At 41.3% G+C, this 17,496-nt stretch overlaps 4 protein-coding genes across 5 annotated transcripts; 1 reads left to right on the top strand and 3 right to left on the bottom strand.

Annotated features, from left to right (window-relative positions):
• Positions 1-377: 377 nt before the first annotated feature.
• LOC108042302 lies at positions 378-3,017 on the bottom strand. Of its 2 annotated transcripts, none has more exons than XM_017120514.1 (5): positions 2,383-3,017; positions 1,345-2,045; positions 1,185-1,291; positions 995-1,130; positions 378-932 (listed from the first exon to the last, which is right to left on the bottom strand). In XM_017120514.1, the coding sequence occupies exons 1-3, from the start codon at positions 2,963-2,965 to the stop codon at positions 1,235-1,237; spliced, it is 1,341 nt and encodes a 446-aa protein (XP_016976003.1). In that variant the 5' UTR covers positions 2,966-3,017; the 3' UTR covers positions 378-932; positions 995-1,130; positions 1,185-1,234. The 2 variants fall into 2 exon arrangements, with proteins under 2 accessions (XP_016976003.1, XP_016976004.1); XM_017120515.1 differs by having other exon boundaries at positions 995-1,104.
• An 856-nt stretch (positions 3,018-3,873) lies between these two features.
• LOC108042321 (carcinine transporter) lies at positions 3,874-6,890 on the bottom strand. The gene is made up of 7 exons (XM_017120540.2): positions 6,711-6,890; positions 6,428-6,652; positions 6,013-6,195; positions 5,607-5,865; positions 4,948-5,539; positions 4,494-4,892; positions 3,874-4,425 (listed from the first exon to the last, which is right to left on the bottom strand). The coding sequence occupies exons 1-7, from the start codon at positions 6,801-6,803 to the stop codon at positions 4,152-4,154; spliced, it is 2,025 nt and encodes a 674-aa protein (XP_016976029.1). The 5' UTR covers positions 6,804-6,890; the 3' UTR covers positions 3,874-4,151.
• A 78-nt stretch (positions 6,891-6,968) lies between these two features.
• Positions 6,969-11,326, bottom strand: LOC108042322 (transmembrane 9 superfamily member 2). Its single transcript, XM_017120541.2, has 5 exons — positions 10,926-11,326; positions 9,404-9,598; positions 8,333-9,315; positions 8,092-8,251; positions 6,969-8,031 (listed from the first exon to the last, which is right to left on the bottom strand). Exons 1-5 carry the CDS (start codon positions 11,061-11,063, stop codon positions 7,528-7,530), a joined length of 1,980 nt encoding a protein of 659 aa, XP_016976030.1. The 5' UTR covers positions 11,064-11,326; the 3' UTR covers positions 6,969-7,527.
• A 583-nt stretch (positions 11,327-11,909) lies between these two features.
• On the top strand, positions 11,910-16,931 carry LOC108042312 (importin subunit beta). Its single transcript, XM_017120527.2, has 9 exons — positions 11,910-11,933; positions 11,991-12,081; positions 12,149-12,166; positions 12,324-12,506; positions 13,150-13,391; positions 13,481-14,509; positions 14,670-15,596; positions 15,666-16,137; positions 16,328-16,931. Exons 4-8 carry the CDS (start codon positions 12,449-12,451, stop codon positions 16,062-16,064), a joined length of 2,655 nt encoding a protein of 884 aa, XP_016976016.1. The 5' UTR covers positions 11,910-11,933; positions 11,991-12,081; positions 12,149-12,166; positions 12,324-12,448; the 3' UTR covers positions 16,065-16,137; positions 16,328-16,931.
• Positions 16,932-17,496: the final 565 nt, after the last annotated feature.

Here is a 17,496-nt window from a genome sequence, read left to right as displayed (position 1 = left end):
ATGATCTACACACTGCGATAAAAGAAACTTGTGTTCCTGTAATTTGCAGTCGGTAGTTATTGTAACAGAACAGAGAGAAATTGTTTAACATTTGTATACCTTTGCTTTAACTATATCCTTTAAAATTAAAAATAAACCTTTTTTATTTGTTAACTCAATAATTTACATGAGCCTTTAAGATCGAAGGTTAACCAACAAAATTCATGTGAGTGATCAGAGAGCCAAAGATTAACTAACTTTCTTTAAATAGTAAGAAATGTAACCTCCTTTTTTTCTATAGAATATTTTTGTTTATATTTTAAGTTGTCTAAAGTTTTTGGAAACCCGTTTACCTTTTGGTAAATAATTATTAAGTTTAAAAAAAATTCCAAGCCAAATTAGATTTTCGAATACTCCGTTAACAACGGATTCATATATTAGGTTTTTGAAGTGTAATCAACTGGTCGCTGATCTGAACTGGTCGCCAGCTTCCTGCTGCTAACACAGACATCATCGGCCAAAAGCAACAAAGTTCAGTTCCAATAGAGCAGCAATTGAATGGGAAATTTATTGCCAGCGATCGATCGCTCGAATCGAATTGAATCGCGGATTCAGAACTGTATCGAATATCGTATTGTTTGATTTCGATTTCGGTTTTTTGTTAGTTTGCTTCCATTTGTTAGGTTACAGGCAAAGGCCCAAAGTGCAGCAACATACACGCTTGTCCGCAATTATCGGCGTGCTAATGGAGCATTGTGAGCATGATCATAAATATTGATCGTCCACTTCCTTATGGCAGACCAAGCCATGACTCAGTCCAGTGAGGATCCCATTGTCTAAGATTTCTGGGTTCCAAGGGCATCAAGTGTTTCCGTTATGGGCAGGAATTCAATTGAAAGTACTTCCACTCAAAATACCCAAGAGGATAAATCTTTTTTACCTGTCTCAAAAAACTAGAAATGGAATAATTAAATTATTCAACGGTTGTTTTTTATATTAATCATAAAATACTTACATTTTTGTCTGAAAAGCGATAACTAAAGACAATCTAAGTTCAATCAAATTGCATAAACAATTTATTAGATTTTCTTCATATTTTTAAGGGCGATCTAATAATTACATATTCTGATCAATAAAAACAAAAACGAATTCTAAAATATTAGATAAATTATATTTGGAGCATTAAACTAATATTATTAACTCACTGCTCTTTTGGAATTCCCAAATACAATGATAGATATTTTCTCTCCAAATATCACTCGCTTATAAAATTGACCTTTATATGGTTCAAAGGATTCAGATACTCCGGATGCTGGAAAACATGAAATTGTCAGTACTTAAATATCTCCCCCAGTTTCAACCCACCGTTAAGATAGTAGGCCTGATCTTAGTATTCTTTACATTAATAACCATATTCCGACCCGTTCCCTTGGAACAGCATCCAATGGTGTTGATTACAAAGTCCTCGGTGATCTCCTCGCAATCGTTGAAATCAATAATATGCAATTGAAGGCAATTTCGTACCATCCTCATTATTCCGACGTCCGAAACCCGACCGCACGAAGTCAGACCAAATCGCTGCAGTTGATTAAGATCGTTGAAGAACTTGAAGTGATCGTCCTCCAGGACATCGTTGTTGCTAAACCGAAGGTCCTTGAGGCTACATAACTGACCCAAGCAACGGGCATGCTCATTGCTGATCTGAAACTGTCCGGATAAATGCAGATGGGTCAGCTTGTTGCCCCTCTTATCCGCCAGAACGGTAAGGAATCCGATGTTCAGCTCATTTGAAGTCATCCAGGTTTTCAGGGTGCACTTCTGAAGGTTTGGCAGGTGGGCGATAACCTCGAAGTTGGTGTCGCAACCGGAGAAGAAGAGCTCCTCTAGTTCCGTACAACTATCGGCTATCTTCTGGTACAAACTCTGGTTCATCACCTCAAAACAGCAGTCGTCCAGATCCAAAGTTTGTAAGGATTTCAGAGGAATTCCGAATTCCACCGAGTTCCACAATAGGCAGTCCCGAAGAACCAAGGTTTTGAGATTGGGAAAACCGCAGAGATTTTTGCCTTTCAAGTAAATATAAATATTAATGTAATTGTAAGACAAACATATTAAATAAAATTCATTGACAAAAAAAACAATGAAAATGTTCTTTATATTTACTTTTATATTTATGGTTATATATTTGGAATTTTGTATTTATACGAATTATTTAGAATTATTTTGTAATACGTTATACATTTTAATACATTTAACACTACTGTTTTTGAAAGTCTGTATTCCTACACTTTGATTATATACTCAGCTTCAAGCCTAAGTATATTTATATCTCAATTGTCTCCTTTTTTAACTGATATTCTCTAAAATCTGACAAAATAGAATGGAACTCAATTAGGAACATACCAGTATAGCATCCATTGACTAGCTCAAAAGATTCCAATTCCTGGTTTGACTGCAAATCAAAGTTCAGCACATCTTCTGCGTCCATGCAGTCAATAGTAACCCGCTTCAGATGCGTCATCTTGGGCATGATGGTGCGATAGTGGAACTCATCGGTGGCATTGGAGTAATTGATCTCCTCCAGATTTGGGCAATACTCCGATATGAACTCCACCAGCAGCGATTCCTTTTGAAAGGAAGCGCAGTCCACGATTAGGACTCGTATAAAAGGTCCCGCCACTTTGAAAAATCTTATCAATTTCGGCAGCGGCATCGTCTCCAGACTATCAACGTCCAGTATGTTCCGCCTTGATCTAGCCCATCCCTCAAAAGCCAATCGAAACTTGGGCGCCACACAGGCCAGCAGGACCTTATCTGATAGTAAGGGCAGGTAATCGAAAACCATTCGGATGATGTCCTCTGGCAGATCCTGCAGACTCGTCCTGCATGGCGGTGACTCTAGAGGAGCAGTTTTACGAGCCGCAATAGGAGCACGATAAGGAGCAGGAGACTTTACAAATCTCGATGGGTTTTTTGGTTTCGGCATTCTTTAGCTTATTTTGTTTGGCAACGGAAATTTTGATTAATACATTTTTGACACTTGCCTGGGTGGTATGATCGAACAATATCCTAAAATTTAAAATTTGTGAGATTTCCTAAATAGATAACATTTTTATTTAATTTGTTGGCAAGGGAAATTCGATCGTTAGCGAAGAATATGTTTTCTTTAAATTCTGGCAAATTATATCTCACTTACTCTGGAATTTGGAATTTCATGAATAAAATGAATTCATAATTAAAATGCTAAAAACTGGAGTCAAAACTTGAATCACCACAGGATGAGCATTACATTTATTTGTTGGACATTTTTATGTTTGATTTGGTTACATCCCTGACCTCCAACGGCACGGTATATATGTGGCAATTCCCATGGGTCCAGGCACTTCCTACGGTTGACAGTGACCGCCAGCAGTTTGCGGACGACAGCTGCGGGCAATTTGGCGCATTCCTCCATTATTCACCGTATAAACAAGTTTTCTTTTTGTTTGACAACAATTAATTGCATAATTGCCTGAATAATTGCATAAATCAATTGCTGTGATTGAGAAGTCGCAAAGCGCTATATGCTATACATACTTATTTATTTATTTATTTTTACCGGATATGTTTGAAGAATTAAGTTTCGGTTTTTATTTACCTTTCGTAATTCGCATTGTTTATTGTTGAAGTAAACAAGTTTGGCATAATCGTAATGCTCTACAATTATTACAGGAAAAACAATATCGATATTAAAACGGGGAAATTGTTTTAGAAATGGTTTAGATGCATTAATGTAATTCTGCATTTGAACAAAGTACTAATAAGTTAAGGAACATTTATATAAAAATGAGTATAATTCACAAATATTGTTAAAATCGTCAATAAAACTCCAAGCTTTTACTTTGTCTTGTTTATTTTGTTATATTTATACACATTCAACGGCAATTGCTTACATTGTGCTTGATTACGCTTTTTTAAGTTTTTAAATTCTGTTAATTAAAGTTGCATAATTTTTTTCAATTATATCTTTCAAATGTATGTATTATAATTTTTATCAACAACTTATTAATATTAACGTTTTGAGTAATATACTAAGCTTGATACTTGTTGCTTGTAGCTTAAGGCTCTAAGATTTAATATGCCTATATTTTAACTATCTTTCCATTTTACATGATTATCTCTGAAGATAAGGATTAAATCCAATGGGTCAATTGCATGGTGCCATCGTGTGTCCTTTGGGTATCCATAACGCTCATCTGGCGCACCAAGCGCTTCATTGATGGGCGATGAATGGGTCGACCACTTCCACTGGCCGTCGTATCCAGAGGTGTGCGCTCATCAATCCGCGGCGTCGGCTCCCGAACCCGTCGACTGTCCCTCATCTCTAGCTCCACCTCAGAAGCATTGTTGGACGATCCGGCTAGGACATCCAGGTTTTCGTACGACGCTGGTTGGGATAAGACATCCCTTAAGAGTTCAATCAAAAAAAACATTAAAATCTCATCTTTTATAAAAATTTTCTCTATTAAACTTACGGTTTTTGAGCGCAACTGCAACAATCTTTGAATTGCCAGTTCTTGCCAAACTCCTCACCCTCCTCGATGGTCTGCGGCAGACGATGATGCAGTGTCTCCGGCAACCGCAGTCCCGTCATCCCTCCCAGCATTGAAACAAAGCCCATGATAACCAGCGGCAGCTTGAGATTGTCCTTTCCCAAGTAGGTGACAAAGGGAATGACAATAAGACCCAATCCTCCGATATAACTGGACGCACCAATGCCAATGCCTCGAACTTGAGTGGGATACAGTTCCCCGGCAAAGGGATAAATTATTAGGAAGGAGGCGGATAGCAGGGCTTTGGATATCAGATATAGCACTAGGGTCTCATCCACGGCATCATCGGGCAGCATTACGGTGATCACACAAGCCACGCCCCTGGAAAAGTAATAAAGGTTTAAACCGGATAGTATATATTATTTTTTGTTCTTACCCCAATATCATGGATAAACTCAAGGGCCATCTTCTGCCCCAGGTGTCCATGAAGTACCAGCAACACAAGTAACTGGGCAACTCCACAACTGCCGACAAAAAGAAGCTCACATACTGATTGGTGCCCAACGAAGGTCCGTAGTAACTGAGTCCTAGATAAACCGTCTCATTGGCAAACCAACTCAAAGTAATCAGTATGGTCTTTAATCGCATATTGGGTGTGCGACATAGATCCATTAGCCCCACATTGGCCACCTTTTTCTTCTGCTTCTTGAGCTTATCCCGGCGGATTTGCGCCTCCAATTTAAGATGCACTGCCTCTGGAAACTGTCTACCATTCACCATGGCCATACGCTCCAGAATCTTGAGAGCTTCCTCTAGACGGCCTCGCATCAGAAGCCATCGTGGTGATTCCGGCATAACGAACATGTACAGGAAATAGGCGTAAAAGGGCAGCGAGGTGATATAGGACAGGCGAACCCAATCTCTTTCCAGATAGGTTACCGCGGACAGAAGCATGATGCCCGAAGTGTAGAAGGTGCATGTCATCACTGTCACAAAAGAACGATAGTTTTCGCCTACAAGTTCCAGAGCTGCAAAGGCAATGTAAGACACATAAGTTATTATCCTTATCAGGTGTAAAACAATCCATATACTCACATATAATAAAAGGTATCTGATAGACAGCCGGAATGGTTAATCCCACTACGACACGACTGCCTGCCCAAGTCCAGAAGTCCTTGCTCAGCGAAGTCATCAAGCTGCCCGCCAGCAAAGTGGCCAGGCAGATGAAATAAGAAAGTCTTCGTCCAGCACGATCATTTAGTAATCCAAATAGATAAACACCCACAGGTCCGCCAGTATTGAGAGCAGCCAAGCCAATTGTGGGATATATATCCTGATCGCAAACTAAATCAAACTGAAAGTTGAGGATTTGGTGTATTTTTAAGTAAGCTAATCTTTAATCCCTGGCTGAAGAGAATGCATTATGCTTGGGAAATGATTCAAGCGTAACCTAGATGAGAAATCATGTGAAATGAAGGTTCAATTTTCTGGGACAGCGCACATCGATCACAATGGAGGACCAGACGATGCTCGTGTTGTACTCCCATCCCTGACTGCACTTGACCAATGGCCAACTGCTGTTTGGTTCCATGGTGGTCAAGTCATCCTCCTCCCCTGATTCAAGTAGTTGCGTCCAATTGACTCCGTACGTATAACATTTGCTGTAGACCAGTTCATCATTGTCCTTAAAAGAAAAGGTAAAGGTATTTCTTTAAACAAACTAAAACCCCACTTTAAATCAATAAGACATCTGTTTGTTTTCCCTTTCCCACCCCATTTCATCATTGTCCCCCTTGATTACTCATCAAACCACCCACGTATCGACCCTTAACCTCCGTCAACGCACAATCAATGGGCTGACTTGATTGCCTGAGCACCAGCACTCGTACGGCTGCTTTTTGGCTGCAATTACTCACCACTTCCTTTGGTATCGCCAGCGATTTTCGCTGCTCCAGCGGCAGATCCAGTAGCTCCGGGATGCGACACCAATAGTCATCCGGAGTATCAGCCATAAACAACTGGTTAAAGGCACAGAAACCGCACGGAATGCAGGCGGGCAGGCATATGCCGAAGACCAAGAGCTTCTGGTACCTGCCAAACTCGCCGATGGTGGGCAGCAGGTCATCCAGATCGAAGGCCTCCTGGAAACCGAATAAAAAATCTAGAAAAGGTCAAGGACTTTATCTCAAAGATACGCACATCCACCGAGGGCTGGGATTCGGGCTTGTGGCGTTGTCGCAACTCCGAAAGTTCATCGTATTCGTCCCCATCACTGTCCACAATATCTGACATGGATGCGCCGCTCGACAAACTCTGAGCTGGAAATGTTTATTCGCACTGCCTGGTTTCGCCACCTCGTGGAAGCCATAGAAAATATTCAAGAACTGTCAATTGTCTAGGGTTGAAAGAAAGAGCTAGTTCTGCTGCCAAGTAAAAAGTATGCCCCAGATGGCGCCGTTTCATAATTTATAGTTTTGTTTATTCTTTAGTCGCAAGTTAGATTTAAATAGTTTAAACTAAAGTATTTAAAATATTACATGTGAATTCAATCCTGCTCGAATTACGGCTAAGACGAGCCACTAATTACAGTTGTTAGGCTTTGATATTACAAGTAGAGAACGGAGTTTAAAGTACTTCGTTTTGCGTCTCAGTACTTTTTATGGGGCTTGTTTGTTTTTTTTATCATTGCTAGAGCTGGGAAATGGACACTGCTAAACTTTACGCCTAAAGATTAACAGAACGGTGAACTATACAAAAGATGCTTCAAGTCACTTAAACTCCAACTCGTCTGCTGCTTATTGATTAAAGATTATTGCGCGCTTCGTTACTCCACGGTTCTTGCCTGATACAAATATATGTTATTGTACACATATCAATCGTAATTATAATAAACAGAAAACTGTCTGTGCCGGGCGCACAGCGCAGAAATCACACACACATTAGGCTTAAGTGTAAATTTGTGGCTACACATACAAAAATACATTCGCACGAGCTCGTTTTCCTTGAATTTTTATGATTAATCCACCTTAACCACGCTGTAGATCTTGCGTATGAACCAGAAGCACGCGAAGAACCCAATGGTGCCGGTCAGCAAGAAAAACAGGAATACCATGATGGCCGTGTAGCCGAAATACAGGAACGTCGAGGCACTGTCCTTGATCGAGAGCTTCGTCACAAAGTAATGGCAGCAGTAGATGAACAGATAGACAGCTGTGAAACCGGACGTTAAGAAGGAGCGCCACCACCAGTGATAGTCTTCTGCACACAAGTGGAAGTAGCACAGCAAAATGGTTGTCTCCGAGCACGTAATGACCAGGATGACAAAGACCAAGAATAGAAAGCCGAACATATAGTACATCTGGCTTGACCACAGCGAGCTCAGGATAAAGAACAGCTGGATGAAAATGCAGCCAAAGGGCAAAACGCCGCCCATGACGATGCCGGGAATAGGTTGTGTATAGATCGATTGGTCGGGAATCTGCCGAGGAATTTGGTTAGTGCGCACCGGGTGCTCCAGGGCCTGAAAATAGAAAATACCATGTAATATCCTGTAAAATACATAAGCACAATTTATACTCACGCGTTTACGGAATCCAAAGTAAGCCCCAACAAAGGTCAGTGGCACTGAGACACCAAACCATAGGGCAAGTAGGGCAACCAACGTGCTAAATGGAACAGCTCCCGAGCTACTCTCGCCCCACAGCACCAGATTCATCACAAAGAACAGCGAGAAGACCACACTAAATGAAAAGCATACGAGATATTATTTGACTACACATAAAACAAAAGTGCTGAAATGAATATGTTTAAAAAAAACTCACCCAGGGCAAACGATCGAGGTAAGGATTACATTGCTCTTCCACTTCAGGCCACCGAAACTCTTGTAAATACGGGCAGAGACATAGCCTGCTGGTGTGCCCAATGAAACAAACAAGACCATGGAGCAGGTCATCAAGGCGCCTCGATTGGCTGGGGAGAGGAAACCCAGGCAGGCAAAGGCCAAGGTGATCATGCACATCACCAGCACCTGCGCACCAGAACCCAGAAAAACGGACAACAGCATGCCCTTGCGCGGTGGCCTGAACACATCACCATGGACCAGCTTCCAGCCAAACTCCTCCTGGGCATCCTCGCCGCTATCCATCTGATTATAGCGGGCAATATCCTTGTGCAGAGTGCGCAGCATAATCATGGCTACCATGCCACTTAAGAAGAGAACAATTACCAAGGAGTTGAGAATGGAGAACCATTGGATATTCGTGTGTGGTATGGATTCCAGAATATAGTCCCAACGGGATGACCACTTAATGGCATCGTTCTTTATAAATTTAACACTATACGTGTAAACGATATTAAGCTGCTCTCCAGCCTTCAGGGAATTCTCACTGATTGCCAGCGGTTCACTGCCTAAGCAATTGGGGTGATCGGGATCCGCGTGCTTAATAGATTTAGGAGTAACCTTTACAGAGATGATGCGTCCACTGTTGCCGAATTGAATACCCCAGTCTTCCGCCTGTCCGCTGTGATACGTTATCTCCAGATCCACATGATTAAAGGGATAATAATGCAAGGGCTGGTTATATATGGAGTTAATGGGACAGCCCTCGCCATCGCTGCGAACAAGACAGCCCATAGGGAATCCAGTTCCGCAGTATTGCTTTCCATTCTCCAGCGGATAGCACCAGGTTACTGGCATATTGTCCACAATCCAGTGGTGCTGGTAATTTAAGCTTATTCCCTTCTTCAAAACCATCATGCGGCGGTTGCTAACAGGATCGTCACCCTTGTAGTTTTTGGTACAGGCCTAAAAAAATATATATAAATGTTATTAATGAGTACCTAAAATCAAGTCTGAACTAAAAATATGGAGCAGTTAAAACTCCTTAACTTACCTTCGCACATTGCTGATTCTCCAGGAACTGAATTTTATAGGGTCCTGGACGAATTCTCTCGCCGAAAACCACCTGTCCCAGATTCTCCACCGGAGAGTTTGCTTCCTCTCCCAAACAAAAGTCGAAGTGATGATACTCATAGGGCAATTCTGATTCCTCGGTATTCAAGCGGTTCACGTACAAGAAGATTTCCGACTGAAGAAGATAATCAATAAATAGATTAATCAATAGGTGTACCAATTCTTGGTAAATGTAGGTTCTCCTTTAATCTTATCGGAAATTTATTTATTTCTTTAAGTGTCACCGAAATAGTTTTATATTATATTTTTATGAACTATGTATTACATATGTTATTTAAAATATGCATGTGCTGCCAGCAGAACCTTAACCGTAGCTTTTTTCACACAATTTAGCTAAGGAATCATCTTATCTAAAAGCTTTTTAGGTATTTAAAAATTAATTAAGAGCGGAACACTTTAATTTTTTTATCAGTGAATAAAAGTTAATTAAAGGGCGTAACCAATATTTCTTAAGGTCTTATCTACATTCTTGTATAAAAGTTTAATTGAAATATTGATATCTCTTTATCTTTTTGCGATATTTTGTTGATCAATAACATCGGCAGCCATCCCATTATTTAAAATTAATGTTTCGTGCTCTTAAAGCAATGGAAAAATTGTTTGTTTTTTTACACTTGGATTATATTAAGCGTTTAATAAGATTTAAGTTACATTCATAAGAGTCGTAGGAATGTTTAACACCTTTCTGATGTAATTTCATCAAAGCAAAACGTAAATACACTTGATTTTTATTTAAAAGAATATAAAATTCAGATTCAATACAAATAGATCGCATTGATCTGAGTAGCATTAGTGGGTTTGCCAGTCAGTTTCAGTTATAAAACCAGATTTTAGGGTCTCTGAAAGTAAATTGCTCACTAATGATTATAATAATGATTACAAATAAGCGTTATCAGTTGTGATTCATAGTGGAATTCTTTTAAAACTTTCTTTAATTCATTTTTTGGTCGGTTGTAAAGATTTGCTAAAAGACTTACAATTTTTAACTCATGGAATAGGCTCTTAATGGTGAGCATCTAAATACATAACAAGAACATATATGAGTGATATCAAGCTTTATAAATTTAGCTTCTTGCGATATCAATCACAATGGGTAACTTTCTTTGGATTGGATATCCGTCAGCAGTAAAGAACAAGCCAAATATTCATGAATTGAAACTGGACCTGGATTCGACTGCCAACTGAACCAACATTAGAACTCCAATTTTTGCTTTTGGCCGCGTGTTTAGCCAGCGAAGTCAACGTCACCAGAAATGGAGATATGGACCCCTCATACGGGGTATACATAGCGAGTAACTAGCCTTATCAGTGCTTCCGCTTCTGACCGTCATTAGAACAATATAGCACTATTATACATCACTATTTCTAACATTGCTAATTGTTGCGGGCAAACACACCCACTAACTTATATGTATGTATCATATATATACATATATACATACCTTGCATGTGGAGGAGACATCGGTTTTCTTGCAGAAATTAACCGGCGCCAATCCGGGCAGGTAGAAAGCCTGTGTTGGGGTCACCAGGTGCAGCAGGACGACGGCCAGGAGTGGCACGAGACCGGAAAGCAGGATCATCTCGAGTTTGCAACCAACAAAAGCCAGGACTCACAGATTGGGCAAATCGCCGTTGCCCTCTTTTTTGTTTGGGTTGTATTTCAACGTGGACGTGTCAGCGACGCACTCCCACACTCTCCGGATCGGAGGGCCTTGCACAAACCGTACTAGCTGATTATTTATCTGAATATTCGGAATTTCTCGAGTGTTTTTACTACGTTTCCTCTTTTTTTTTGCCGAACGTCAGCACTGCCTGTGACAGCGTTGCCACCTATAACAACAGAAGGGGCTGCCAACCGGCTCGTGGGAGGGTGGCAGCACCCGATCAGAGCTAAATACCGCGATAATCATACAAGAAAACCAATTAATTAATATTAATATCATTAAATAAACTAGTCTAAAAACCGAATTATTTTAATTTTTACGTGTTTTGCAGCGTTTCCAAGAAAAGAAAGAACGAAAAACGAAATAGTCCAAGCTGGAAATTTAAATATTCAAGCTTAACGGAATTTTTATATATTTAGTAAAGGCTTTAATTTAAATAAAACGTAATTAAATTCAAAGAATATATACATATGGAGGAGTTTCAGAAGACAATCCCCCTGTTAACCTATTGCTAACAAATAAAAATGTAACACTTTTTATGGTTCGCACAGGGCGTTAAAAATATTTCTTGTGAACTCCTTAAGTTTCTCTTTTTTTAAAGGCTTAGACTTGATGTATTCTTCCAAAACATTTGTACCTCCCAGTTTTATGTCAAAATATTTATAATCTAAGAATATTGAGTTGTTTTCCTGTTGGTTTATTTTTAGAAATATCTTCGATACAACCGAATAATTCAAACACAACCGTTAAGTCTTTGGGGAAGCGAAAGCATTTTCCTAATAATTGGTATGTTTTAGTATCTTGTGGTAAAAAAAATCGAAAGATGTATCGGTGTTTTTCCAGCTCTAGTTCGCACTCAACTCACAGCGACCACAAGAAATATAATATATTGCCCTTCTCCGAAAAAGCAAGAAATAAATTGTGTGAGCTTTAAGTAAGCTTATAATAAATATAACTAATTAAATCTACTGTACACAAACCTTGCTTTTTTACCGTTCCAGAGGAGACAACAACAAAACGTGAGTAGCATGTGGAGTTTTCTTAAGAGTGTGTGTAGAGGTGTGCGCGAAAAAATCAATTCTTGTGACGTTCAAGGTGTTGCAACCAGTAAAAAGAAATTTATAAATCTTTAAAGTTTCATATTAACTTTAATTCCTTTTATTTTAACCCCTACAGCCGATAGACTAGTATTGCCTAGTAATTACGCAAAAATTCCATCACCTACACAGACGCACGACCTGCAAAAAGAAACGGAAAGTGAAGTAAAATATATATAGAGAAGAAGAAAAAAGAGCGCAAAAATGACTTCCGATATCGCCATGCAATTGATTGCCATTTTGGAGAAGACGGTGTCGCCAGGTGAGTTTTATGTACACACTTAGTATATGGTTGTACTCCCCCGGTCTTGAAATTTCCTTTTCTTCGAGTGGCGGGAGGGACGCGCGTTATATGTTGCGCAGGGTTGCAATATAGGCGCTTCTCGCATATGTTTGGTTGCTAGGGGCCTTCGCACACATGTGCATTTATACATATTCCGATGTCTATATGTATTCGCGCATATAATGCGCTCCTACAATTAAGGATTTATAAACCACGGCCACGAACGCCATAACCTCACAAAGAATAGGGTTCAGAGAGCCGTCGCTTCGGAGTCCGCATCGTATGTTTGGCGAACAGTTCTTCCGGTTGCCGATAAACTATGACTTAAAACTTTATGCGAACTCGAAAGATAACACATTGCGAGACCGAACAATTTTTCTCTGATCTTTAAACTTATCAATACATAAATATGAGCTATGGAATTAAGCTATCATTTGTTAATTCGTCCTAAAATTTTATATTATTCAACGAATTGACATGCATTTTTTATATCTATAATTTCTCTGTTAAGCCAAACAAACTACCCAAAATTTCGTATTGGGGGAGTTCAATATCATCAACCTAATTGGAAATAAAATTGGAGTAGAAGAGAGAAAATAACTAAATTAATTAAACATTTCAGACAAAAATGAACTGCTATCGGCGAAGAACTTTCTGGAGCAGGCGGCGGCCACAAATCTGCCCGAGTTCCTAAAGGCGTTGTCGGAGATCCTGGTGAACACGACAAACAGCGCAGTGGCCCGAATGGCAGCCGGTCTCCAGCTGAAGAATCACCTGACCAGCAAGGACGAGAAGATCAGCCAACAGTACCAGGAGCGATGGCATCAGTTTCCCAGCGAGATCCGCGAGTTGATAAAGAACAACGTGAGTCATATAGTCAAATATTCTTAGGAATACAAACACTAGAAAAATATATCCAATATGGACTCCGACTAACTCCGATATCCTTGCAGATCTTGGCCGCTTTGGGTACCGAGAACACGCGTCCCTCCTGCGCCGCCCAGTGCGTGGCCTATGTGGCCGTGATCGAGCTGCCGATGAACCGCTGGGCCATGCTCATCCAGACGCTAGTAAACAAGGTGGTTAGCGAGGGATCCAGCGAGATGCATCGGGAGGCGGCGCTGGAGGCGATTGGCTACATCTGCCAAGACATTCGATTCGGTGTGCTGGAGAATCAGTCCAACGACGTTCTCACTGCCATTATCCACGGCATGAGGAAGTTGGAGCCGAGCAATCATGTCCGTTTGGCGGCCACTACGGCACTTCACAACTCTCTAGAGTTTACCAAGTCGAACTTTGAGAAGGAGATGGAGCGCAACTTCATCATGGAGGTGGTGTGCGAGGCCACTCAGTGCCAGGACTCGCAGATCTGCGTGGCCGCCCTCCAGTGTCTGGTGAAGGTTTTGACCCTCTACTACCAGTTCATGGAACCTTACATGGCACAGGCTCTGTTCCCGATCACTTTGGCGGCCATGAAGGCGGAAAACGATGCGGTGGCACTGCAGGGCATCGAGTTCTGGTCGAACGTCTGCGACGAGGAAATCGATTTGGCCATCGAGAGTCAGGAGGCCACTGACCAGGGCAGGGCTCCGCAAAGAGTATCTAAGCATTATGCTCGCGGTGCCCTGCAATTCCTTACGCCTGTGCTCGTCGAGAAGCTGACCAAGCAGGACGAGTGCGACGACGAGGACACCTGGAGCCCGGCAAAGGCCTCCTCCGTATGTCTTATGGTGCTGGCCACCTGCTGCGAGGATGAGATCGTGCCGCATGTGTTGCCCTTCATCAAGGAGAACATCGAGTCGCCCAACTGGCGCTTCCGGGACGCTGCAGTGATGACTTTCGGCTCGGTGCTAAATGGGTTGGAGACCAACACGCTGAAGCCGCTCGTAGAGCAGGCCATGCCCACGCTTATTCGGCTGATGTACGACTCCAGTGTTATTGTGCGCGACACCACGGCTTGGACCTTCGGACGCATCTGCGATGTAAGTATAAAAAGATTATTTCAATAGCTTTTTTATAAGAATATACTAGACTATGATATAACAAAATTATACCATTTTCGGTACATATCTCTAAAAGTCTTGCCTCTATTACACTATTGCTCAATTAAACTAAACGTTTTCCTTTCTTTTTTTGTTTTAGATCATTCCTGAAGCGGCCATTAACAAGACATATCTTCAGACATTGCTTGAGTGCTTCGTAAAGAGCTTAAAGTCGGAGCCCCGCGTGGCAGCTAATGTTTGTTGGGCCTTCATTGGTCTGTCTGATGCCGCCTACGAGGCAGCGGTCACCACCGAGGGCGAGACCCCGGAGACCTACGCCCTGTCCCCGTACTTTGAGTACATCATTACTCAGCTCCTGGAGACCACCGATCGATCGGATGGAGCTCAGGCCAATTTGCGGGGAGCTGCCTATGAAGCACTCATGGATATGATTAAGAACTCACCCTTGGATTGCTATTTAGTGGTGCAGCGCACTACACTGGTGATTCTGGAGCGGTTGAATCAGGTGATGCAGATGGAAACGCAGATAAACAACCACAGCGATCGGCATCAGTTCAACGATTTGCAATCGCTTCTGTGCGCCACTCTGCAAAGTGTTTTGAGAAAGGTCCACGAGAGGGATGCGCCCCAAATTTCAGATGCTATCATGACCGCCCTGCTGACCATGTTTAATTCGAGTGCTGGAAAATCTGGTGGTGTGCAGGAAGATGCTTTCCTTGCAGTTTCCACACTGGTGGAACTTTTGGGTGTGCAGTTCGCCAAATACATGCCCGCTTTTAAGGACTTCCTAGTCATGGGCCTGAAGAATCACCAGGAGTACCAGGTCTGCTGTGCCTCTGTCGGACTCACCGGCGACATATTCCGCGCCCTTAAGGACTTAATGGTTCCCTACTCCGATGAGATAATGTCTGTGTTGATGAACAACCTGGCAGAACCGACTTTACATCGCAGCGTTAAGCCTCAAATCCTATCTGCCTTTGGGGACATAGCTTTGAGCATTGGAAGCCACTTCCTTAAATATCTAAGCGTGGTTCTAGACATGTTGCGAGCCGCGTCCAATCTCCAGGTGAGTGTTTTTAAATACCCCATTGAGATTTGGAATGTGGATCTTTCATATTTATAATTTTTTTTGCAGACGGATGCCAATAATTTCGACATGAATGAATATATCAACGAGCTGCGCGAGAGCGTTCTCGAAGCCTACACTGGCATTATCCAGGGCCTCAAGGGCGTGGATCAGACAGCTCATCCCGACGTGGCACACATGGAGCCCCATCTGATGCACATTATATCCTTTATCAAGCGCATTGCTCAGGAAGGCGACGTTTCGGACTCGATGATGGCCAGTGCCGCAGGATTCATTGGCGATCTGTGCACCTCCTTCGGACCGCGTCTGTACCCGCTTCTGGACGATGCGATCATTACCCACTTCCTTGCCGAAGGCAAGCGCTCCAAGGGACAGCGCACTAAGATGCTGTGTACTTGGGCAGTAAAGGAGATTAAGAAGATTAATAGCCAGGTTATCACGCAGTAGATCGCCTGCTAGAGGTTAATGTTTCCCTGCTTTCCACCAGACCCTCAAGATTGAATGTTATGCATCCAAACTGGTAAGTACACTGAGTTCTCATTCTGTATTTCATCAGCGAATGAATGGTGAATTGGGCTGAGTCGATTTTTGGGAAAGGCAATGTTTAAAGAATCGTATAGATATCGCAACGAAAATCGACACAACCTGCTAATGATGGCTATTAGTTTTTTATTTAATTTTAATTTTATTTAATTTCTCTATTTTTGCAGTCCAGTCCGAATTCTCTGATAAAAAGATTCTATCTGCTAAGTTTGTTTGTCCGATCTATTGTTGCTGTGCAACGTGTAAATGCTAAGAAAAATTGTTTATAAAACCCCAATAGTTTTAAGAGCAAAACCGAACCTTTGTTTCGACCCAATACTTTAATTAAGGCCCGTTAATCTTCGTGTGAGTTTATTTACCCATTAATCCATTGTCCTCGCTTGGTAAAGCAAGCCCAAAAATAGGCTGCCCATTGACTAAAACATTGATAATTATCTCTTCATGGAATTATGACATTTATAAAAATCCGGCTTTAAGGGCAGCCTTGATTTGGGATTGCTACGGAATCCGGCGATTTAGTAGCCCGATTTTAAGCATTACCAAAAAGCTTACGAAGCTGTTATATAAAATTATGTGAAATTTAAATTTAATTGTAAAAATCGGTAGAAAACAATTGCGTCAACAAGTAGAACATATTAAATGCATTGCACCTCTTTGGAAACATTAACTAGTAGCGGCTGTAAGAACCACACTTTAAGTTATAAGAATTAATGTATCTATCCTACAATCCTCACTAGCCCAACAAAAAAAATATAAAAAAATAAGAATGAATGTCTTGAGTGTGAACCGAATGTGATGGAATGAAACATATGGCTGAGAGCGAGTATGTATTATCTAAAAGTCAGCGTGCCTGTTGTCCGACACCTTACCCTCTATGCCTATAGTTACACTGTGATGAATGCTTGAGAGGAACTCTGAAAAATGGTATTATGTGATTGCGAGAAACCCCACGAAAATGGACGAAGACTTCCTTTTTCTTTGGCGCGCGTGTGTATCGGCGTGTTGTGTGATATTATGAATTAAGCGTAAGAATTTGTCTAGTGAAACGAAACGAATGATTTTAGACGTAAGCAAAACAGCAAATCAAAAAGATTTTAAACGGATTTGAATTTAAATTTACAAGCAAACGAAACGAAACTAAATGTAAAACACTTAAAGACGACTGAGAAACCAACCTAGCAACTAAAAAACGAAATACGAATTGACTTAGGGACGTACAAAGCGGCGGGCATGACTGTTTCAAAACCCAACTTCAAAAACACCCATTAAAGAACAAACAGCGAATCGAAATCCAGAATATATACCAATGTTTAAATCAGTCATGCTCAAGCCCACA

This window comes from Drosophila rhopaloa, unplaced genomic scaffold, assembly GCF_018152115.1.
Source record: "Drosophila rhopaloa isolate 14029-0021.01 unplaced genomic scaffold, ASM1815211v1 contig_2, whole genome shotgun sequence".
In the NCBI taxonomy this organism is placed as follows: Eukaryota; Metazoa; Arthropoda; class Insecta; order Diptera; family Drosophilidae; genus Drosophila; species Drosophila rhopaloa.
This window is presented reverse-complemented; position numbering and strand designations above follow the sequence as displayed.

What these genes read in the sequence shown, in the direction of transcription:
- LOC108042322 (XM_017120541.2), bottom strand. Translation starts at nt 11,063, where the DNA reads ATGATCCTGCTTTCCGGTCTCGTGCCACTCCTGGCCGTCGTCCTGCTG. An exon ending in ATGTCTCCTCCACATGCAAG is followed by an intron (nt 9,599 to 10,925) that starts GTATGTATATAT and finishes TATCTTCTTCAG; the next exon opens with TCGGAAATCTTCTTGTACGT. An exon ending in ACCTCGATCGTTTGCCCTGG is followed by an intron (nt 8,252 to 8,332) that starts GTGAGTTTTTTT and finishes CTTTTCATTTAG; the next exon opens with TGTGGTCTTCTCGCTGTTCT.
- LOC108042321 (XM_017120540.2), bottom strand. Translation starts at nt 6,803, where the DNA reads ATGTCAGATATTGTGGACAGTGATGGGGACGAATACGATGAACTTTCG. An exon ending in AATCCCAGCCCTCGGTGGAT is followed by an intron (nt 6,653 to 6,710) that starts GTGCGTATCTTT and finishes TTCGGTTTCCAG; the next exon opens with GAGGCCTTCGATCTGGATGA. An exon ending in TCAGATACCTTTTATTATAT is followed by an intron (nt 5,540 to 5,606) that starts GTGAGTATATGG and finishes TTGCCTTTGCAG; the next exon opens with CTCTGGAACTTGTAGGCGAA.
- LOC108042312 (XM_017120527.2), top strand. Translation starts at nt 12,449, where the DNA reads ATGACTTCCGATATCGCCATGCAATTGATTGCCATTTTGGAGAAGACG. An exon ending in GGAGAAGACGGTGTCGCCAG is followed by an intron (nt 12,507 to 13,149) that starts GTGAGTTTTATG and finishes TAAACATTTCAG; the next exon opens with ACAAAAATGAACTGCTATCG. An exon ending in GAGCCGCGTCCAATCTCCAG is followed by an intron (nt 15,597 to 15,665) that starts GTGAGTGTTTTT and finishes TTTTTTTTGCAG; the next exon opens with ACGGATGCCAATAATTTCGA.
- LOC108042302 (XM_017120514.1), bottom strand. Translation starts at nt 2,965, where the DNA reads ATGCCGAAACCAAAAAACCCATCGAGATTTGTAAAGTCTCCTGCTCCT. An exon ending in AGTCAATGGATGCTATACTG is followed by an intron (nt 2,046 to 2,382) that starts GTATGTTCCTAA and finishes TTTACTTGAAAG; the next exon opens with GCAAAAATCTCTGCGGTTTT. An exon ending in TCAGGCCTACTATCTTAACG is followed by an intron (nt 1,292 to 1,344) that starts GTGGGTTGAAAC and finishes CATGTTTTCCAG; the next exon opens with CATCCGGAGTATCTGAATCC.